Source organism: Pristiophorus japonicus, chromosome 20 (assembly GCF_044704955.1).
Source record: "Pristiophorus japonicus isolate sPriJap1 chromosome 20, sPriJap1.hap1, whole genome shotgun sequence".
Taxonomy (NCBI): domain Eukaryota; kingdom Metazoa; phylum Chordata; class Chondrichthyes; family Pristiophoridae; genus Pristiophorus; species Pristiophorus japonicus.
This window is the reverse complement of record NC_091996.1, coordinates 67392824-67417143: the sequence shown is the minus strand read 5'-3', so window position 1 is coordinate 67417143 and position 24320 is coordinate 67392824. Positions and strand designations below refer to the sequence as shown.

General features: G+C 44.1%; 1 protein-coding gene across 50 annotated transcripts in view; it reads right to left on the bottom strand.

The window, feature by feature from the left end:
* The window catches only part of LOC139232545 (heat shock protein DDB_G0288861-like), a 990854-nt gene that overhangs the window by 768061 nt on the left and 198473 nt on the right, over positions 1-24320 (bottom strand). For 49 of the 50 annotated variants that reach the window (XM_070862910.1, XM_070862948.1, XM_070862943.1 and 46 more), the window contains exons 7-9: positions 20407-20475; positions 19532-19570; positions 8654-8716 (exon numbers count right to left, since the gene is read on the bottom strand). In XM_070862910.1, coding sequence (XP_070719011.1) covers positions 8654-8716; positions 19532-19570; positions 20407-20475 — 171 coding nt within the window. The remainder of the gene's footprint in view (positions 1-8653; positions 8717-19531; positions 19571-20406; positions 20476-24320) is intronic. The other variant, XM_070862945.1, reaches the window with a different exon arrangement.

Sequence of the window (24320 nt, the reverse complement as noted above, 5' to 3'; positions counted from 1 at the left end):
AGCAGGAGACATAACATATCTGGAGGAAAGGCAAAGATCTGGTGCAGAAGTGGAATATAAAACCTTCTACTTCTTAAAGCTACAATGGCAGCACTGGAGGAAACAACAACATGAGTGACAAGGATGGTAGCCAGACCAAAGAAATAAGCAGCCAACTTTACAGGGTTAGACCTGCATATCGTAACAGACATACAGAAAGTGCCATCTTCTTAATTCCCAGGATTCCTTTGCAATGCAAGCTAAGTGACTTGCTTACCCGATATTTTCTTGTGGTCCATTTATATTGATGGCTTTCCATCATTCATTACCCTCATGGTTATAGAGGAGTCTATGGTAAAAATGGGATCCAACAGTGAGGAGTCGAGGTTCCATAGAAGTCAACCTTTTGCTTCCTAGCCTGCAAACTCAGATGTCTGGAACCTGCTCTAAAAAGGATAGTGGCTGAGCATCACACTCAAATGGAGATCCCATAGACCATCTTGGAGGACCTGAGGTATTGGCACGGGTAAAAGCAAAGTTCATAATCATCTTCATTGCCAATATCCAAGAAGAATTTGACATAATGCAGCATTGCCTCACTTTGTTAACATTTAGCTTTTTTTGTGACCAGTAGAACTACATCATGCAAGTAAATGCTCACTTTCCTGGCATCTGCTCAGATTCCTTAATATTAAGGTAGGCAACCATGCCAGCACTCCTTCACTCAGAAAATCAAATGGTTTGATGGATCCTGGGAGTTCTCCCTCTACAGGTTAACTCAACACACCTAACGAGGACGCCGGATGAACACTCTAATTCTGCCACCAGAGTCACCAAGAGAACAGATTGACATTTTGAAGTCACACTTCAGGTGTTTGGACTGGTCTTAAGGATAATAAATATAAGAATTAGAAGTAGCAGTCGGCCATATGGTCCCTCGAGCCTGCTCCGCTATTCAATAGGATCATGGCTGATCTTTAATTTCACTCCACTGTTCCACCCTAGGCCCATATCCCTTGATTCCCTTGAATATACTCAATGACTGAGCATCCAGAGCCCTTTGGAATTCTCTACTGGAGTAGAGAATTACAAAGCTTCACAACCCTCTGAGTGAAGACACTCCTCTTCATCTCAGTCCTAAATGGCTGACCCTTTATCCTGAGACTATGACCCCTAGTTCTAGACACCTGGAATACTTAGAGGGGGTGCAATGAAGGTTCAGTAGATTGATTGCTGGGATGAGGTGGTCATCCTTTGAGGAGAGATTGAGTAGAGTAGGCTAGGGGAAACAGTCACTCAGCGTCTACCCTGTTGAGCCCGCTAAGACTTTGCTACTTTTCAATGAGATCCCCTCTCATTTCTCCTCATAGGCCACCCTCTCATCCCATTCCACACCCAAAAGTACTGCAGTTGTGGTCTCACCAAAGCCCTATATAATTGCAGCAAGACTTCCTTACCCTTATACTCCAACTCTCTTGCAATAAAAGCTAATATACCATTTGCTTTCCTAATTGCTTGCTGTACCTGTATGTTAACTTTGTGATTCGTGTACAAGGACACTCAAATCCCTTTGAGTACCAATATTTACTCGTCATTCACCTTTTTAACCATATTCTGCTTTTCTATTCTCCTACCAAAGTGGATAAATTCACATTTCCCCATACTATACTCCATCTGCCATCTTCTTTCCCACTCACTTAACCTGTCTATATTCCTTTGCAAACTCTTTGCATCCTCCTGACAACATACTTTCCCACTTAGCTTTGTATTGTCAGCAAACCTGGTCCCCTCATCTAAGTCCTTGATATAGATTGTAAATAGCTGAAGCCCAAGCACTGATCCTTGCGGCACACCACTGTTGTGTATTTGTAAAGCATGCACTCCCATTTTCCGCTCATCCCCTGAAGTCCCAAGGGATCCCAGCATCCCTTGGGAGCACTGTATATAAGCCGGCCCCTAAGGCTTATTCCTCACTCTGGAGTGTCTTATTAAAGACTGAGGTCACTGTTACTTTAACCTCCCTGTGTGCAGCCTCACCTGTGTTAGCAATAAACTGGTGATGAGAATACGAATCCAACGCAAAGATGCAGCAAACTGTGGGCATCCTGGAGAAGTTCTCGGAGGGTGAGGACTGGGAAGCCTATGTCGAACGGCTAGACCAGTACTTTGTAGCCAATGAGCTGGATGGAGAAGGAAGCGCTGCAAAACGGAGAGTGGTCCTCCTCACAATCTGCGGGGCACCGACCTACAGCCTCATGAAGAATCTTCTAGCTCCAGTGAAACCCACATATAAGTCGTATGAGGAGCTGTGTACACTGGTTTGGGAGCATCTTAACCCGAGGGAGAGCGTGCTGATGGCGAGGTATCGGTTCAACACGTGCCAGCGATCTGAAGTGGCGAGCTACATCACCGAGCTAAGGCGACTTGCAGGCCAATGTGAGTTTGATGGCTACCGGGAGCAAATGCTCAGAGACTTTTTTGTACTGGGCATTGGCCACGAGACCATTCTACGAAAACTTTTGACGGTAGAGACACCGACCCTCAGTAAGGCCATTGCGATAGCACAGGCGTTTATGTCCACCAGTGATAACACCAAACAAATCTCTCAGCACACAAGTGCTAGCAATGTTCATAAATTAACTGAAACTGTGTTTGTGAGCAGAAATGTACAGGGCAGAACCCACGAGTCTGCAACTGCCAGCAGGCCTCAGGTGATTCAGATGACTCAGAGTCCCCAACAAAGGATGAATGCGTTGTGGAGGCTTCCATTCAGCCTATTCATGCCGCTTCAAAGGGTATGTTTGCATGAGCTGTGGAACAATGGGGCATCTCCAACGAGCTTGCAAATGAGCTGCAAGCTCTGCAAAACCTGCTAACCACCACATGGCAGAGGAAGATCGGTCCATGGTGGATCAAAGCAATTTCAAGCCTCAGAGAGAGGAGGCAGATGCTGAAGTACATGGGGTGCACACATTTTCGACGAAATGTCCATCTATAATGCTAAACGTAAAATTGAATGACTTACCTGTTAGCCATGGAACTGGACACTGGCGCTAGCCAATCCATCATGAGTAAAAATATGTTTTAGAGACTGTGGTGCAACAAGGCATTCAGACCAGCCATGTGCCCCATCCACACGAAACTGAGAACGTACACCAAAGAGCTTATCACTGTCCTGGGCAGCGCCATGGTCAAGGTCACCTACGATGGCACAGTGCATGAACTGCCACTCTGGATTGTCACGGGCGATGGCCCCACAGTGCTTGGAAGGAGCTGGCTGGGCAAAATCCGCTGGAACTGCGATGACATCTGAGCGCTATCACATGTCGATGAGGCCTCATGTACCCAGGTTAACAAATTTCCTTTCCTTTTTGAGCCAGGCATTGGAAACTTTTCCGGGGCGAAGGTGCAGAGCCACTTGGTCCCAGAGGCATGACCCATTCACCACAAGGCGCGAGGGGTACCTCACATGATGAGGGAGAGAGTGGAAATCGAGCTGGACAGGCTGCAACGCGAGGGCATTATCTCCCCAGTGGAATTCAGCGAGTGGGCCAGCCCAATTGTTCCAGTACTCAAAAGTGATGGCACGGTCAGGATTTGCGGTGATTATAAAGTAACTATTAATCGTTTCTCGCGACAGGACCAATACCCGTTATCTAAGGCAGACGACCTATTTGCGACACTGGCAGGAGGCAAGACATTCACCAAGCTCGACCTGACTTTGGCCTACATGATGCAGGAGCTAGAGGAGTCTTCGAAGGGCCTCACCTGCATCAACACGCACAAGGGAGTGTTCATCTACAACAGATGCCCGTTTGAAATTCGGTCGGCTGCAGTGATCTTCCAGAGAAACATGGAGAGCCTATTCAAGTCGGTACCACACACAGTGGTCTTTCAGGACGACATATTGGTCACGGGTCAGGACACCACCGAGCACCTACAAAACCTGGAGGAGGTCCTCCTGTGACTAGATCGAGTAGGGCTGCAGCTGAAGAGGTCGAAATGCGTCTTCATGGCAACAGAAGTGGAGTTTTTGGGGAGAAAGATCGCGGCGGACGGCATTCTGCCCACAGACGCCAAGACAGAGGCTATCAGGAACCCGCCCAGGCCACAGAACGTCACGGAGCTGCGGTCGTTCCTGGGACTCCTCAACTATTTTGGTAACTTCCTACTGGGGTTAAGCACCCTTTTAGAGCCCCTACATGTGTTATTGCACAAAGGTGAGAACTGGGTATTGGGAAAAAAAACAAGTAATTGCTTTTGAGAAAGCCAGAAACATTTTATGCTCCAACAAGCTGCTTATATTGTATAACCCATGTAAAAGACTTGTGCTAGCATGTGACACATCGTCGTACGGAATCGGGTGCATATTACAAGCTAACGTTGTGGGGAAGTTGCAACCTGTTGCCTATGCTTCCAGGAGCTTGTCTAAGGCAGAGAGGGCCTACAGCATGATTGAGAAAGAGGCATTAGCATGTGTGTTCGGGGTAAAGAAAATGCATCAGTACCTGTTTGGCCTCAAATTTGAGCTGGAAACCGATCACAAGCCCCTCACATCACTGTTCGCTGAAAACAAGGGGATAAATACTAATGCCTCAGCCCGCATACAAAGGTGGGCACTCGCGCTATCAGCGTATAACTATACCATCCGCCACAGGCCAGGCACCGAGAACTGTGCAGATGCTCTCAGTCGGCTACCATTGCCCACCACGGGGGTGGAAATGGCGCAGACTGCAAACTTGTTGATGGTGGCGCAGCCCGCAGACTTGTTGATGGTCATGGAAGCATTTGAAAATGATAAATCACCTGTCACGGCCCGCCAGATTCGGACTTGGACGAGCCAAGATCCTGTGCTGTCCCTAGTAAAAAATTGTGTACTGCATAGGAGCTGGGCCAGCATCCCCCTTGAAATGCAAGAACCAATCAAGCTGTTCCAGTGGCGAAAGGACGAGCTGTCCATTCAGGCAGACTGCCTGTTGTAGGGTAACTGCGTAGTGCTACCAGAGAGGCACCACTAAGTTTGTGGTCCTGGCCCTCCAGACCATGGTCGAGGATCCATGTCGACTATACGGGCCCGTTTCTCGGTAAAATGTTCCTGGTGGTGGTGGATGCTTTTTCAAAATGGATTGAATGTGAAATAATGTCGGGAAGCATTGCCACCGCCACCATTGAAAGCCTGAGGGCCATGTTTGCCACCCACGTCCTGCCTGACATACTGGTCAGTGACAACGGGCCATGTTTCACCAGTGCCGAATTTAAAGAATTCATGACCCACAATGGGATCAAACATGTCACCTCAGCCCCGTTTAAACCAGCCTCCAATGGGCAGGCAGAGCGGGCAGTACAAACAATCAAACAGAGCCTTAAACGAGTCACAGAAGGCTCACTCCAAATCCGCCTGTCCCGAGTATGCTCAGCTACCGCACGAGACCCCTCTCGCTCACAGGGGTGCCCCCGGCTGAGCTACTCATGAAACTTAAAACCAGACTCTCGCTGGTTCACCCCAACCAGCGTGATCAGGTAGAGAGCAGGCAGCAGCAACAAAATGTAAACGATGGTCGCGCCATTGTGTTATGGGAAATTTATCTGAATGACCCTGTGTATGTGCTAAACTATGGACATGGTCCCAAGTGGATTGGGGGCACGGTGATAGCTAAAGAAGGGAGTAGGGTGTTTGTAGTCAAATTTGACAATGGACAAATTTGCAGAAAGCACCTGGACCAAACGAGGCTGCGGTTCACAGACTGCCCTGAACAACCCACAGCAGACAACACCTTTTTCGAGCCCACAACACACACCCAAAGGATCAACGATACCACGCCGGACCAGGAAATCGAACCCATCACGCCCAACAACCCAGCAAGGCCAGGCTCACCTAGCAGCCCTGCAGGGCCAACAACATGCCAGCCCAGCGAGGGCACAGCCAACACACCAGAACAGACATTTGTACCGAGGCAGTCCACCAGGGAAAGAAAGGCTCCCGACGCCTCACCTTATAAATAGTTTTCACTTTGACTTTGGGCGGGGGCGGAGTGATGTTGTGTATCTGTAAAGCATGCACTCCCATGTTCCGCCACCAGGGAGCTCATCCCCTGAAGTCCCAATGGATCCCATCATCCCTTGGGAGCACTGTATATAAGCCGGCCCCTAAGGCCTGTTCCTCACTCTGGAGTGTCTTATTAAAGACTGAGGTCACTGTTACTTTAACCTCCCTGTGTGCAGTCTCATCTGTGTTACGAACACAATAACCACCATAAGCCTCCAACCTGAAAATGACCTGTTGTTCCTACTCTCTGTTTTCTGTCCGTTAACCAATCCTCAATCCATGCTAGTATAATACACCCAATCCCTTGAGCCCTAATCTTCTGTAATAACCTCCGTGTGGTACCTTATTAAATGCATTTTGAAAATAATGGTGCAGTGTATTCAGCACAACTTTGCGTTACACAGATGCCTCATTATAGAAACATAGAAAATAGGTGCAGGAGTAGGCCATTTGGCACTTCAAGCCTGCACCACCATTCAATAAGATCATGGCTGATCATTCCCTCAGTACACCTTTCCTGCTTTCTCTCCATACCCCTTGATCCCCATAGCCATATGGGCCATATCTAACTCCCTCTTGAATATATCCAATGAACTGGCATCAACAACTCTCTGCGGCAGGGAATTCCACAGGTTAACAACTCTCTGAGTGAAGAAGTTTCTCCTCATCTCAGTCCTAAATGGCCTACCCCTTATCCTAAGACTGTGTCCCCTGGTTCTGGACTTCCCCAACATCGGGAACATTCTACCGGCATCTAACCTGTCCCGTCCCGTCAGAATCTCATATGTTTCTATGAGATCCCCTCTCATCCTTCTAAACTCCAATGTATAAAGGCCCAATTGGTCCAGTCTCTCCTCATATGTCAGTCCTGCCATCCCAGGAATCAGTCTGGTGAACCTTTGCAGTACTCCCTCAATAGCAAGAACGTCCTTCCTCAGATTAGGAGACCAAAACTGAACACAATATTCCAGGGGAGGCTTCACCAAGGCCCTGAACAACTGCAGTAAGACCTTCCTGCTCCTATTCTCAAATCCCCTAGCTATGAAGGCCAACATACCATTTGCCTTCTTCACCAACTGCTGTACCTGTATGCCAACTTTCAATGACTGGTGTACCATGACACCCAGGTCTCGTTGCACCTCCCCTTTTCCTAATCTGCCGCCATTCAGATAATATTCTGTCTTCGCGTTTTTGCCCCCAAATTTATCATTTATCCACATTATACTGCAAACCTCACATTTATCCACATTATACTGCATCTGCCATGCATTTGCCCACTCACCTAACCTGTCCAAGTCACCCTGCAGCCTCCTAGCGTCCCCCTCACAGCTCACACCATCACCCAGTTTAGTGTCATCTGAAAACTTGGAGATATTACACTCAATTCCTTCATCCAAATCATTGATGTATATTGTAAAGAGCTGAGGTCCCAGCACTGAGCCCTGCGGCACTTCACTAGTCACTGCCTGCCATTCTGAAAAGGACCTGTTTATCCCGACTCTCTGCTTCCTGTCTGCCAACCAGTTCTCTATCCACGTCAATATATTACCCCCAATACCATGTGCTTTGATTTTGCACACCAAGAGAGACCATCCAGAGGAGAAGCAGCAGCTTTCAGAGAATACATTTGCAAGACACATTCAGGTCAGTCTGATGCAGGATATCTTATTTTGACCACCACATTTGGCCGACATCTTCTCTTGACCACTTTATCAAAGTCTCTTACCAATAACAATGTCTGTGCGCTCAGCTTGAGTGCACATTTATTTTATTTGCATCCAGTATATGAATATATTTAGTGTGTATTGCCAACATGTTTCCTTTTGACGAAGTATGTGACACATGCATTCGTAACTTTACTCTTAGTGCAGTTCCAGTTGCCACTTGAGTGGTAGAAGCACCTGAGGTGGCTGGTTGTCGGGTTCCTCTAGGAGCTATTGGATCTGAAATGGACTTCTTCTTATGGCAGCTAAGCAGTAAGATGACCCTGCTACTGGCTCCATCTTTTGCACTGCAACAAATTAGGTCGTGCCCCCATTCCTTTCTGCTACATGTGTAGGTATCCGCATGGATTGGCAAAACAGCAAGCGTATGCTTCTAGCCTGAGAAATGGCAGCATTATTTCAGCATAAACCTTCATGTGATACATACCAGGCACTTATATGGTCATTAAACTGCTGCAAACAGACATAATGGCACTAATGAGATCACTGATGCCCGGTCAGATGGTTGCTTGTAAAATACTTGCCTAGCCTGTCGAAGATGGAACAGACAGCCCTTTCTATTCTGGCAACCAAGGCCTTTATCGCCGCATTTTCAGAAATTACTGCAATTGACCTGCCATCTGCAGTGCCTGAATATACATGTAATATTCTGCAAGGGTCATTGTTTATAAGTAGAACAGACGAGATGTGAGATCCCATCTCTTTAGCCAAGAGGCAATGGGGCATAAATTGAACATTATTGTGTCCCTTTTACAGGCGTAAAACAGGCGCAATGATGCTGGATTTAGCAGAGCCATGGCATCACGCATGATTTTTATGAGCGTGCTGGTGGCAATAAATTCATTTTCTGGTGAGATTAGACATTTTAGTTATTCTTTTAACTCACAAACCCAGTTGCACTGACCTATAGGTTTGCATGCAGCTATTTGCATTATCTTTCTCTTCAAGAATTCCAGGACTGAAAGACCTAAAAGACAAAAGCAAGATAGAGCAACAAGGGACAGGGAAAACATAATTTTGCGTTTTGTGCATTACAAGTATATAACCTGTGTAACTGATTTTATGATGAGATTTTATGCATATTTTGCCTAATGCATTTCTATCTATTTTATGTTTGGCCCATATACAAATCAGGAAGATATATTTACAGTAATTTTGATACACCTACTAAGTTCATCACCAACATTCAGAATGTCATAAAGTAGCATCGTTTCCACAATTGCTCAGAGTGGTCACTTTATTTATTTATTTATTTCCACAACTTGCCGTGACGAAAGTTCATTTTGTTTTTCTCTCCATTTAATTGGGCACAGGTTGTGGGTGACATTGCCCATCTCTAGTTGCCCCTGAAAAATGGTTTGTACAACATAGTGGCTTGCTAGACCACTTCAGAGGGAATTATAGTCAACCATGTAGTGTGGACAAGGGTCATGTATGAGCCAGATTTGGTAGAAGTGGCAGTTTTCCTTCCCTGAAGGAGATTAGTGAAGCAGTTGGGTTCTTACACAATCCAGCAACTTTCATGGTCATTTTCTGTGCTAGCCCACAAATTGTCAGATTTACTGAACTCAGTGGTGGCATGTGAACTTTGAATATCAGATTTCTGATCGGAAATGCCAACAAATATGGTACATGCTCAAATGAATATGTCACACCCTTATTAGTCACACAAAACTCAGTGAAATGTACATATTTTATAATGCAACAAAACACAGCTTATAGCACAAATGCATATATTATCTGCCAAGCATGCTGGCTTAGTAACATTTTCTAGTGCATTCATGTCATTTCCAACTGCATACCAGACAGACTCACTTCTGTGCCACTAACACTGACCTATAATTTTGATTACTGCTAGTTACAACGGCCTAGAAATTCGATCGTACCAGAAACATGCACGCAGCGACAAAGGTAAATTGGTGCTGGCAACTCATTATCATGAGTTAGTAGTGCACCCAGCACTACCCACACTGGTTATTGGCTGCTTGCTTGTGGGGCGCAGTGGGAAATCGGGCTTCACTGACACATCTAGCACCTCTTAAAAGGTGAGGAACATCTGGCTGTAGACAGCAGGGCAGCACTAAGGTCTAAAATGGCTGGAAGAGATGCAGACTGGGCATCCAGGTTCTCGGGTGCAGCATTGGAGACCCTGGTCCAGGTCGTTGACAGGAGGAGGGGTGCTTCTGTCAACCCCACTGGAGCAGAAAGCCCTGTGGGCGACATCTCAGCCGCCAGTGGAAAGACCTCACTGACAAGGTCAATCCTGGGAGCTTAGCTCCCAGAATATAGTTGCAATGCAGAAAGAAGTTCAATGACCGGAAGGTAAGAATCCTACTACTCACAACAATTGCTCTCTCATCACATGTGAACAACCTGGAACGACACTACTCACAATACTTTCCTGCCCCATTTTCCATTACACTTCTGCAATTGCTGCACCACACAACATGCCACCTCCTTCTCCTGCTCACACACTCTGCATCTCCTACTCTCACACTCTTGCAACCCTCACATCTTTCACACTGTAATATAGCTCCACTTAGTGGACTACTGCTCCACCAAGTGGATTATTGTGGTAATGCAGCCATTGTTGTAAATACAATAAAAGCATCATGGGGCCGAAATTGATGAACTTACCGCCCACTGCTGCCGACATTCCTCTGCTCGAGCCATCCAGTGCCACTTTTGACTGGAGCGGGCGGGAGGGGAGAGACGCCAGGAAGCACCCGCCGACATCAGCAGATGGTCAATGCGCGCAAATACACTCCCGCCTGCCGAGATGCCAGATTGATGCGGGCAGGAGTTGGCGGCAGGATGGCGGTGCACCGCTGCGTGGAGGTTGGTCTGTCCTGAATGGTAAGTATCAAGATCCTGTAAAAAAAGTTAAGTGGAATGTTTTAAAATTATTTCTTTACAGATACTTACCTGGATGGGGTCCCCTGAAGGTCGTCAGATTTTTTTTTTGCTGTTGATTTTTATTTTTACCTCTTCGACCCACCGTGGGCCCGACTCCATCCTTGGCGGCACTTGGGCGGCAAGCACCTCTGCCGTCGAGAATGAGACTTCCTGCCTGCTACTGCCCAAATTGGCGGCGTATGGCGTTAATATGACGCCTGCCGACCTTCGAGGGACCTCGGCGATGAAAACCCCGCCGAAAGTACCGTCTGGTACCTCAGCGGCCATCGGTGGCACTTTGTGCGGCACTTGGGCAGGCGGAGGCCTTGACCAAATTTGGCCCCCAAGTGTCTAGGTCACCTAACAAGTTCCTGTAGAGCCATCTTGTATGTGTGTGCTTTAGTGATGAGGTAAAGAAGATAACACACTGGCGATAAAGGATAGGATAATTGGATTCCATAGCTGAAATTTTTGTTAGTGGATGATACAGCCAAACAACAGAGAGACTAGAAAGATCCTTTGTTTTGCAGAACAGCTAAAAATACAAGGTAAATTACAAGCATTCTTGGCTGAATTGAAGAGTCCAGATGGCCGTGCCTATGGGAATAATACAGCACTTGGGTGAGTAAAAATGCGACCTAGAGACTTTCGGAGCGTTTGTGGAGTGACGAGAAAACAAGGCATCTTGCAAAGGCATGCTGACTGAAGAGTAAATCAACTTTCAAGGCTATAAGTAGAAATCCGCAGAGACTACATAGCATGGAAGAAAAGCAACTTAAGAGGTTGACAGTGGATGGACAATGGCAGACATTTAGAGACCGCATGGATGAACTACAACAATTGTACATCACTGTCTGACGTAAAAATAAAAAAGGGAAGGTGGCTCAACCATGGCTATCAAGGGAAATCAGTGATAGTATTAAAGCCAAGGAAGTGGCATACAAATTGGCCAGAAATAGCAGCGAACCCGGGGACTGGGAGCAATTTAGAACTCAGCAGAGGAGGACAAAGGGTTTGACTAGGGCAGGGAAAATAGAATACGAGAAAAAGCTTGCAAGGAACATTGAGACGGACTGCAAAAGCTTCTATAGATATGTAAAGAGAAAAAGGTTAGTAAAGACAAATGTAGGTCCCCTGCAGTCAGAATCAGGGGAAGTCATAACGGGGAACAAAGAAATGGCAGACCAATTGAACAAGTACTTTGGTTCGGTATTCACTAAGGAGGACACAAACAACCTTCCGGATATAAAAGGGGTCAGAGGGTCTAGTAAGAAGGAAGAACTGAGGGAAATCCTTATTAGTCGGGAAATTGTGTTGGGGAAATTGATGGGATTGAAGGCCGATAAATCCCCAGGGCCTGATGGTCGGCATCCCAGAGTACTTAAGGAGGTGGCCTTGGAAATAGCGGATGTATTGACAGTTATTTTTCAACATTCCATTGACTCTGGATCAGTTCCTATGGAGTGGAGGATAGCCAATGTAACCGCACTTTTAAAAAAAGGAGGGAGAGAGATAACAGGGAATTATAGACCGGTCAGCCTGACCTCAGTAGTGGGTAAAATGATGGAATTAATTATTAAGGATGTCATAGCAGCGCATTTGGAAAAAGGTGACATGATAAGTCCAAGTCAACATGGATTTGTGAAAGGGAAATCATGCTTGACAAATCTTCTGGAATTTTTTGAGGATGTTTCCAGTAGAGTGGACAAGGGAGAACCAGTTGATGTGTATTTGGACTTTCAGAAGGCTTTCGACAAGGTCTCACACAAGAGATTAATGTGCAAAGTTAAAGCACATGGGACTGAGGGTAGTGTGCTGACATGGATTGAGAACTGGTTGGCAGACAGGAAGCAAAGAGTAGGAGTAAATGGGTACTTTTCAGAATGGCAGGCAGTGACTAGTGCGGTACCGCAAGGTTCTGTGCTGGGGCCCCAGCTGTTTCCATTGTACATTAATAATTTAGACGAGGGGATTAAATGTAGTACCTCCAAATTTGCGGATGACACTGAATTGGGTGGGTGCAAGGAGGATGCTATGAGGCTGCAGAGTGACTTGGATAGGTTAGGTGAGTGGGCAAATGCATGGCAGAGGAAGTATAATGTGGATAAATGTGAGGTTATCCACTTTGGTGGTAAAAACAGAGAGACAGACTATTATCTGAATGGTGACAGATTAGGAAAAGAGAAGGTGCAACGAGACCTGGGTGTCATGGTACATCAGTCATTGAAGGTTGGCATGCAGGTACAGCAGGCAGTTAAGAAAGCAAATGGAATGTTGGCCTTCATAGCGAGGGGATTTGAGTACAGGGGCAGGGAGGTGTTACTACAGTTGTACAGGGCCTTGGTGAGGCCACACCTGGTGTATTGTGTACAGTTTTGGTCTCCTAACTTGAGGAAGGACATTCTTGCTATTGAGGGAGTGCAGCGAAGATTCACCAGACTGATTCCCGGGATGGCGGGACTGACATATCAAGAAAGGCTGGATCAATTGGGCTTATATTCACTGGAGTTCAGAAGAATGAGAGGGGATCTCATAGAAACGTTTAAAATTCTGACGGGTTTAGACAGGTTAGATGCAGGAAGAATGTTCCCAATGTTAGGGAAGTCCAGAACCAGGGGTCACAGTCTAAGGATAAAGGGTAAGCTATTTAGGACCGAGATGAGGAGAAACTTCTTCACCCAGAGAGTGGTGAACCTGTGGAATTCTCTCCAACAGAAAGTTGTTGAGGCCAATTCACTAAATACATTCAAAAAGGAGTTAGATGTAGTCCTTACTACTCGGGTGATCAAGGGGTATGGCGAGAAAGCAGAAATGGGGTACTGAAGTTGCATGTTTAGCCATGAACTCATTGAATGGCGGTGCAGGCTCGAAGGGCCGAATGGCCTACTCCTGCACCTATTTTCTATGTTTCTATGTTTCTAACAGGACAAGGAGATACACGTCATCAGGAGCACAAGGATACCTAACATCGATTTGCAAAGTATCATCATCCAAGTAGACGTTGCTGGAACAAGGATGCCCATGGAAATCGGTACTGGTGCATCCATGAGTGTAGTACCAAAATCGCTATGTCTCGACAAGTTGAGTGATTTTCCACTGGAAAAGTCAGATAGGAATGCGAGGCTATTCAGGAGAGCAGATCCCTGTGGTAGGTCCTACTGCTGTACCGGTGAAATACAAGGATCAGTTTAAGAGCTTGTCTCTCTTAGTAGTGGCAGGAGACAACAAGCCTGCCTTACTAGGTAGAAATTAGTTGGGATCACTGAAGCTGGATTGGAATGAGATTTTTCGTGTTAAAACGAGATTTGCATCGAAAGAGGATGTCGTCAAGAAGTATCCGAAGGTGTTCTGTGAAACAGTCAGTCCGATCCAAGGCTTCCAGGCGAGTGTCAAGAGTACAGAAGGACACTAGGCCAGTTTATTGCAAGCCAGGTCCCATACCAGATACACTCAAGGAGAAAGGTGAGCAAGAACTCAAAAGACTAGAGACTGAGAACATTATCTATTAGATAGATCTATGTAATTAGGTTGCACCCATTGTTGTTGTACCCAAGTCAGATGGTATGGTAAAGTAGTGTGGTGATTATAAAGTAACCGTAAACCAGGTTCTAGAGGGTAATCTATCCAATACATTGCCAAATGTAGAAGATTTGTCACAACACTGACAGGTGGTCAGATCTTCTCAAAGTTACATCTCACAAATGCCTACTTACAACTTGAACTCGATGAGGAATCCAAGTCATGCTTGACTATAAATACTCATCTCAGCCCATATCAATTTAATAGGCTACCATTTGGAGTGTCTTCCACCCCCACCAAATTCCAAGGGGTGATGAACCAGATTTTGCAAGGCATTGAAGGGCTAGTATGTTATTTAGATGACATACTCATTTCAGCACAAAACAGGAAAATCCATAATAGCATGCTCAAACAGCTAGAGAAGTACAGAGTACGAGTGACTGCTTGCAAGTGTGTGTTATTTCATGGCTCAGTAGAGTACTTAGGGCATAGAGTGGACAAAGATGGTTTACAAGCAAATCCAAAGAAACGGCATTTGTCGTTGGACCAAAAATTGGCAAACTTTCCAATTATTTATCATAATACTCCTCATACAACTACCGGTAGAACACCAGCAAAGTTGTTTCTCAAATGACAACCACAAACCAAGTTCTCGTTGTTAAAGCCAAACTTGGCAAAGTCAGTCGAAGAGAAACAATTAAGACAAGGAAGAGACAGTTAAAATTTAAGTCTGAGTCTAAGTCAGGCAGACAAACATTCTGAAGTTGTCGAGAGTCAAAATGTAAATCAAAGGTTACCCTTGGAGGAAAACTCTCCTCAGGCTCAGCCTAGAATGAATGTAAGTTCGACACCATGTTTGGAAAGTTCAATTCGAGAGCGAAGGTATCCTCTTCGAAACATAAAACAAATGCTTAAGTTTGATTTGTAAATATGGCAAAATAAGTCCATATCTTTTGTTATGTATAACCATGCAAGTTATGTATAATGATTATTTTGTTATGATTACTTCTTCATTAAGAAGGGAGAAGTGCAATATAGCTCCACCTAGTGGACTACTGCTCCACCTAATGGACTACTGTCGTAATGCAGCCATTGCTGTAAATATAATAAAAGCATCGTGCCTAGGTCACCTGACAAGTTCCTGTAGAGCCATCTTGCATGAGTGTGCTTTAGTAATGAGGTAAAGAAGATATCACACACACATAATATAAAACTATTTGAACATGTCAGGCCCACTCTCAAAGCACCTCATATAGCTACCACTAACACACTCCATTCTTTCTTGCAGGAGAAGATCATGCAAACACTTTCCCTTTAGGAAGGCAACACACTGACCAACCTGTGACGGTGAAGAGTCATGGCCATGCAAATCACAATGCTGGAAGAGATATCTCTCCATTCACACTTGGCATGACAATCTGCAACTGCTTTCACCAGCCATTCATCTCTCTCTGCTCTTCCTTCAGATTTGTCCCTCTCTTTCATTTCAGCTGCTGAAAATGTTGATGCCCCTGTGCCAGCACAGGAAGAAGAACCCAACCTTCCTGAAGATGCAGCATCTATCGATCTGATCCTTGCAAGCATCCGTTCAGAGACTAGCAATACACATAGTTTAATGGATAGGCTGGAGGAGGTGGTGAATCACTGGTCACAAGTGTTCAGGAGCTAGGGCACAAGGATTGGAAGCCACATACTAACTCTACTGCATATGACTCAGATGCTGACTTCAAGGACCCAGTCTACTGAAGAGCACTTATGGCCATACACCAGGAAATGCTAGGCGCCCTGGCCAGCCTGTCAGAGAGCTTGTACAAGATGGTTCAGAGCATGTAGGAGTCCAACTCCAACTTGTGTTGGGGCATTGTGCAGAGAATGGAGACGATTTTGTCCAACTCAATCATAATGGTCAGCTCCAAGAACACGACATTGGTGCTAACCATGGTGGAACCTCTATTTACAGCTCACTCTTCTTATGGAACATAGGAACAGGAATAGGCCATTAAGCCCTTCGGGCCTGTTCTGCTATTCAGTTCAGTCATCGCTGATCTGTATCTTAACTCCATCAATCGCCTTGGTTCTGTGAGCCTTAATAGCCTTACCCACCAAAAATCTATGGGGGGAATTTTAACCTAAAAAAAAACAAGTGGATTGGGGATGTGTAGGTAGTTGAAGTTTAACAAATTTGAATCCTGACCTGAACCCACCTACTTCCGATTTTAACGGAGGTGGGACTGAGTTGGGTGGCGGGGGGGCGGTGTGGGCAGCTAACCTGCTCCCAGGAGGCAGGTGGTCTATTTAAATATTATAATGAGGCTGGAAGTCTCTGCTTCAACCTCCATTTTGTATTTAACTTTAGCTGGTTGGGTTTTGCATGCCTCGTGAATCTCGTAATCAAGTGGTTCTTTCTTTTTAAAATTTATTTCAACTCACATTTACCAAGCTACTTTTAATTAATTAACACTCAAATAACTGACTTCAATTGTCTTTCAGTTTATGATCCAGATCAAGCTGGCTTTTTTTTTCTTTGTTGCTAATTTTTTTTTGTCTTTTCATCAAGAGTAAATTTACATCAAGAAAATGCTGATGAACCCACTAAATAAAGAAATATTAAGATTTATAGAGAATTGTTTTGTTCTTATTGTAAATATATACATAGGTGCTGTTATAATATAAGGTTCCGTACAACCATAATCCTAAAATAAGCTTGGAAGAACAGTTGGGAATTTCCATAGCACATCATCATCATCATCATCATAGGCAGTCCCTCAGAATCGAGGAAGACTTGCTTCCACTCCTGAAATGAGTTCTTTGGTGGCTGAACAGTCCACCACAAGTCTTGTGATCATTGCCCTATTTTAACAAATTTAGCAAGAGACCCAGTACCACTTGTGCAACATCTGTGTTCCATATAATGGCACTACTTCCTTTATATTGCACTCAGTCCATTATATTTTCTAGTTTTCGGCTTATATTTTGGGCATAATTTCAGGATTTCTCTTGCAACGGCTTAAAGAGGTGCCAGGCTGGCACCATCCGACACTAGCACCATAAAGCATCCCTGCAATGTCTAAGCCATTCATTTCGCACTCATCACCATTGCGGGGAGTACCATTCACTGCAACTCACTAAGCCACTCTCAAAGGTGCACACAAATGTGTCCAAAAACACAAAGTGTTGAAAATAAAGATTTCAATGTTTGACACAACATTAACAGAAACTTTACATGGATGAATGGGACTTGGTACAAGTTAGGATACGGACATCCGAGTTTTGAATGATTTTATACATTCATTTTAATGTAGTCCACCATGCCAGCACTCCTTCACGCAGAAAGCTAAGTGTCTTGATGAATACTGGGAAATCAACACTACATTCTATGGAATAATTTTGAACTTGTGCAGCTTCCCAGAACATTGTTGCATCATGGCCCATTCTGCCACCAGAATTACCATAGAGCAGACTATGAGGATTTTGAAGGCACATAGCAGGTGCTTGGATTAGTTTGACAGTGCTGTGCAATATGGTCCAGCTAGGTTCTTATGGATAGTGTTGGTATGCTGTATTCTGCACAACTTTGCTTTACCAGGAGGCCACATTATGGAGGGCGTAGATGAGAAAGACTTACAAAGACAGCATGAGGATAGTCAGGAGGAGGAGCAGCAGCCTTGAGAAGATAGAGAACAATTGGTTCCCAGCAGCAAGGTGCATTAAGATCAGTCTGATACGGGAGACCTCCTCTTGACCACATATGGGAAATGACTCACCAATTCTGCTTACATCTTCTCCCTTCCTACCACAAGGATGCTATTATCTTCACACATCTCTCTGTGTTTTAACTCACTTGGCTCCAGTTCATACCACCTCAAAGCTAAAGTGCATCTTCATTTTATTTACATCCAGTATATGAATATGTCCAGTGTTTCTTACCACTTTGCTTCCCTTTGGAGCAAGTGTGTGATACCCTTGGGTGCAAGTGTTGATAAGTGCACCCTTAACCTTAATCTAGTGCTGCTGCTAGTTGCTTCCTGCATGTTAGAAGTGCATGAAGTAGCTGGTAGTTGTGATCCTCGAGGAGCCACCGTGATATGAAGTGGACTTCCTCATGGCAGTTATGTACTGAGATCAGCCTGCTGCAAGCTGCATCTCTTATACTGTTACAAGGGAAGCCTTGCACTGCTTCCTTTCAGTCACATGTGCAAGCATCTGTGGCGAATGGCAAAACAGCATGCATGTATTGCTATCCTAAATGACAGCAGAATCTTGTCAGCACATTGCTGCCATGCCACACATATCAGGCACCGTCTCTGAAAAGGTCACTGAACTGCTGCAATGCAGACATAATGATACCAATGAAATCACTGAAGCCCTGTCACATAATTATATGTAAAAGACTTGCCAAGCCTATTGAAGATGGATCAAGTAGCCCTTTCCATTCTGGCAACGAAGGCCTTTATGGCAGCAATCTCAGTTTCCATGACAGAAGCTTAAACTGGGACTCACATTAGGCACTCTACTGCAGATTGGCCTGCAACTGCTACACACACTGGGGTGGGTTTAAATTGCGGAGAAATGGTCCAACATGGAGCCACAGATGCAGGTTATGGACTTCTCCAATTGTCATCTGCTACACTTTCCAGTGATCATCCCTAGTGACTGAATATATATGTAATGCTCTGCAAGCATCCTTCTTTTAAAAGTAGGACCAGTAAGATCTGGAACCCCAGCTGTTTACCAAGGGGTAATGGGGGTAATTTTGACTTTGGGTGATAGTGCAAAATGGGCTATATCGATTCAGCCAGATGTTATATATCTTTCATAAAATCAGGAATGATATATAATGGGCTGCTGAATCAATATTGCCCATTTTACACTTTAACCTCAAGTCAAAATTATCCCACACATGTCCAAAATATATACAATTTGAGAAAAGCAATAGTTGCAACACTGATCCTTGGGGGACATCACTGTTTACACCATTCCAGTATCAAAAATATCCATTAATCACTACTCTTTGTTTTCTGCCTTTTCGCCAACCATCCATGCTGCCATATTTCTGCCAAATTTTGTGGGGAAGGCCTCCAAACGAGATTATACAATCAAACACACCAAACTGTAAAGATACATACACAACATATTGAAATCTATACATTATACATATTGTAAGAAACATATTCTATTAGATTTTCACTTTGCTGCCCATGTGTAAAACTGGAGTTATGGGTCAACGTCTGCTATAGAAAATGCCCAACTTTCATTTCCACAATGCCCATTTTACATCGGATGGCAGGTTGAAAATCAGTCTCATTATATGGTGAGATTAGACACTTTAGCTATTCTTTTGTTAATTCACAAACCCAATCACACTGACCTAATGGTTTCCATGCACTCACTTTCATCAGAGAAAGATCTAAAAGACAAAAGAAAAATAGAACAAAAGAGGACAAGGAAAACATTTTTTGATTTGCAAACTACAAGCATATAACTTGTGTAACTGATTGTATAATGAACATGTATGCATAAATATCTGATATACTTAGATCTATTTTACATTTGGATCATATATAAATCATGAAAATATATTTACAGTAACAGCATAATTTAAAAAAAATCAACATACCTACATATCTTTGTAACCAACACTCAAAATGTCATAAAGAAGCATCACTTCCACAATTCTCCACTTTATTTATTTAGTCTTGGGCTGTGGGTGATATTGGCAAGGCCGAATTTATTGTCTATCCTTAGTTGCCCCAGAATAATTGTTTGTACATCTGAGTGGCTTGCTAGGGCACTTCAGAGGACATTATGATCAACCATGGCACATGGACAAAAGTCACGTATAAGCCAGACCAGGTAGGTGTAGCAGGTTCCCTTCCCTGAAGGTTGTTAGCAAACCAGTTGGGTTTTTACAACTTTGAATACAATTTTCAGTGCTCGCCCACTAATTGCCAGATTTATTAACTTCAGTTACACAACTTGCCATGGTGGAATGTGAATTTTGCGTATCAGATTTCCATCACATTCTGATTGGAAAGGCCCACAAATATGGTGTATGGCAAATTAATATGTCATACTCTTATTATTCATACTATACTCAGAACTGTATATATTTTATACTGTAATAAAGCACAGCTTACATCATAAATGCACATAATATCTGCAAAGCCGCCAGCTTAGTTTTCATTTTATTATGTGAATTAATGTCATTTCAAACAAACTCACTTTTTTGTCACTAATACTGACCTATAAGCGTGATTGCTGTCATTATTGTCTGGAAACATCCTTTCATCTGTATACAAAGGACTGGAAGATCTATATTGCAAAGCAGGGTGAAGCAAAGATAGAAGAAAATTGTATTTTATGGATCATAAAAACGAGTCGTTCATTCTACAATGATTATTTATACGCATTATGGTGGAAATTCGGTCCCGCTTCTGTTGCGGCGTTAATCCAGGCGGAGCGGTAAATTTTGCGCTGGGAAATGGTTTGCGTCTCCAGCCGCAAAATTCACCAGCTGGCCGGCCGCCCGAAAATGCTTTCCACCATCATTACCACCCTTCCGCGGCGAAAACAGAGGTGGCAACACACCAAAAATCCAGCCCATTGAATTTATTCATTGATTGAGAACTTATATGTATCACGTCAGACAGCTACATTCCTTAAGACATAAGTGCTACTCCTCACTGAGAATGTAGGACTGCAGAATCGCCCTGTAATTAGAGTAACTGAACATTTCAGAAATGTGAAGCATTGTATTTACACATGAGTCCTCTGATCATGATATATGAGATAGTGTGATTAAATGAATAATGAGTGTCATTTTTCAGAACATGTATCTGTGATGTAGCTCTACTCTTGTAAAGGAATACATTTTAATGTACACATCAGTTTTTGAACAGTTTTTTATAACATATTCTTATGAACAGTTGTTGCTACATTTATTATGTAACTGTTCCTGTTTATTCAGCTGGACAAAATGTAAAAAAATTAATTAAGAAACTCACTGTACCTGTCCTGAACAATACAGGCCCAAAAATCTGACGGCAGCAAATGGAAAAGGACTGGGAAGATGGGGGTGGGGAGCTAAGGAGGCAGCGCTGAGAAAGCGGGGTTGTGGGAAGAGGTAGCCATAAATTATTAGGAGGAGATGCAGAAACCTGGCACAGTAGTGGAATATAAATCTGCTGTTTCTTAAAGGAGCAGTGGCAGCAACGGAAGAGGTAGACAACCTGGGTGACAAGTATAGCAGATTGATCAAAGAGATGAGCAGCCAACTTCACAGAGCTAGACCTGCATATCCTCGTAGCAGAGATCCAGTGCAGGATGGCAAATTTGTTTGGGGCTGGGAACCGGAAACCTGTCAAAATTGTGGTGTGTACTTTGTGGATTGAGATGGCTGTGGCAGTGAGTGCCAACATCTTAAACCACAGGTTCCTTTGAAGTGCAATAAGTTGTTTAATGACCTCACCAGAGCAAGGTAAACTACACGCTATCAATGTTCCCTCGAAGTGGCATGCATGCATGGCCGCTCAGCAATCAGGAAGGTACTGCGCAGGCCGCTCACAAACTGTTTCCTCTAACTAAGATCCCTCTGTGTCAGAAGGTTCAAGTCCCACTCCAGAGACTTGAGCACATAATGCAGGCTGAGACTCCAGCACAGTGCTGAGAGAATGCTGCACTGGTGGAGGTGCCATCTTTCGGTAGAGACATTAAACCGAGGCCCCGTCTGCCCTCTCAGGTGGACGTAAGAGATCCCATGGCACATCTTCGAAGAAAAGCAGGTGAGTTATCCATAGTGTCCTGGCCAATATTTATCCCTCAATCAACATCAGCAAAAAATAGGTTACCTGGTCATTATCGCATTGATGTTTGTGGGATCTTGCAGTGTGCAAATTGGCTGCCACTTTTCCTACATCACTACAGTGACTACACCTCAAAAGTGCTTCATTGGCTGTAAATCACTTTGGGACATTCTGAGGTTGTTAAAGGTGTTCCATAAATGCAAGTCTTATTTTAAGATACCGCACATGCGTGGTTGTGCAGAATATAAAGGTACCGCACATAAAGAAAAATTTAGAGGGAGCATTGCCTGCTATCCTGATTTCCTCCTTGTGATCTCTTTATATTTATGGTATTCCTTCATTCATTACCCTTACAGAAATGAGATAAAAGTGGGATCTAACAGTAAAGAGTAAAGGCGCCATAGAACTTGCTTCCTAGCCTGTGGAACCTGATGTCTGAGGCTTTCTCTAAAAAGGATGCTGGCTGAATATCACATTCACATGGAGATCCGATGGACCAGCTTAGAGGATCTGAGATATTGGCATGGGTGACAGCGAGGTTCAGTGTCACCTTGATTTCAATATCCGAGAAGGATGGTCAGCAGCTTCGAGGGAATGGTTTGTGGTCTGTAGACTTTTGAGGAACAGTAGCTCCTACTTGATGTTCTTTTCCTTTTGTGTAGCCTAATCTTGCAGAATTCCTTCAGAAAAGATTTTTCTAATCACTTCAGAAAAACCTCATATTTCAGACCAAGCCAATGAACTCAACCACATCCTGGTCTGTTAACTCGTGCAGGGCTAATTCGTTCCTCTTTCCTGCTATGTCAAATGCAATTCTGGTGCAAATGGCAGAATTTTAGGGACAGCAGCGATTGCTCTCATTATCATGTAATTTGCAATCATTCATGGGAATGGCCACCTCTTCCGCTAGTAGTCAATTCAGCCTGAATTTATAATGAATTCTAGAATAGGTGTAATTCTGACATATCTGGCTTATACCACAGATTCCGATCTCTATGCCAGAACACCATTTTTGCACTAAATAAATTGGAATTTCCAGCCCGAGCCTTATCAGTGTCCTTTAGGAACATCATCATCATCATCATCATAGGCAGTCCCTTGAAACGAGGATGACTTGCTTCCATGCCAAAAAAGGATGAGTTCACAGGTGTTTCAATGAAGGACCTAATATTCCAGATCCAGAACTACATCTTGAAGGGTGGAAGATGCCTGTGCGTGGATTTTTTTAACGTGCGGTGGCCATTGCACACCAGCCACCACACAGGCTTGACAGAATTAGGTCTTGGTCCAGTGGCAAGGATTAGCCAAGATGACTGGAGACCAGCTCTGCTGCACGGGCCTAGTGCGCACACATATCGCAGTGTGGGCTGGCCCGTGCTGGCCCTGGGCCCTCACCTCTTCTGGTCCCAAACTCACGCCTCTCCCGGGTCCCGATCACATCTCTACATTCTCGCGCCGCTCCTTCGCGCCAACCTCGCCCCATTCTGCCCCTCAAGCCTGTTCGACCACAATGAGATCCTGGCTGTTCTGCACCTCAACTCCATTTACCCACCTTTGTCCATATCCTTTGTTACCCTTACCTAACAAAAAGCTATAGGAACATATGAAATAATGAAATATGCTAAGTTCTGTATTGTGGATTCACATTCATTAGAAGCTGTGTTAAATTTTCTCAAACTCATTAATAGACTCTACAATAACTTTTGGAAATCAGAGGTTTCCATTTTCAGTCTCACAAATACAAATACAAAATGTTATTAATCCTTTATCACTGGGCTTACAATAATGGGGTTTAAGCCATACAAGAAAGTGCCTGTGAGAAAGTTCAACTCTACGTTGAAGCTCATACAATGCCTGAGTATTTTCTTTCACCTTTGGTGTGTAAAAATGCACTGGGAAAAATAATCACCTGCAGTTTCAGCCAGACCTCTTCTAAAACCCAACCACTGGTTGATTTTTACGACTGTTCTTTCAATACAACACAGAGCTCACATGGAGCCCTCTGTATTGCTTTACAAAAAGGCTACAGCAATCATGAATTTAATGGATTGTAAATAGAGATGTAGAAACGTAGGACTATCCTAACCAGCATTAAATGGTTGACATGCACTTGATCAAGAAGATCGTGGCTACTCATGTGTAACATGGAGCGAGGATAGGATGATTAGCACAGCAGGAAGAATGATTCAGTTATCTGGCAGAATGGATGCACAGGGAACATTTACCTGCTCTTTCTTTAAAGTGTCAGCACAGTGAAGTCATATATTGGTTCAAAATAGTACTTGCTAAAAATATATGTTAAAAAAATCTTAATACTGTGTAAAATAAAGTTTTCGGGAGCACAAGCTCTTCATC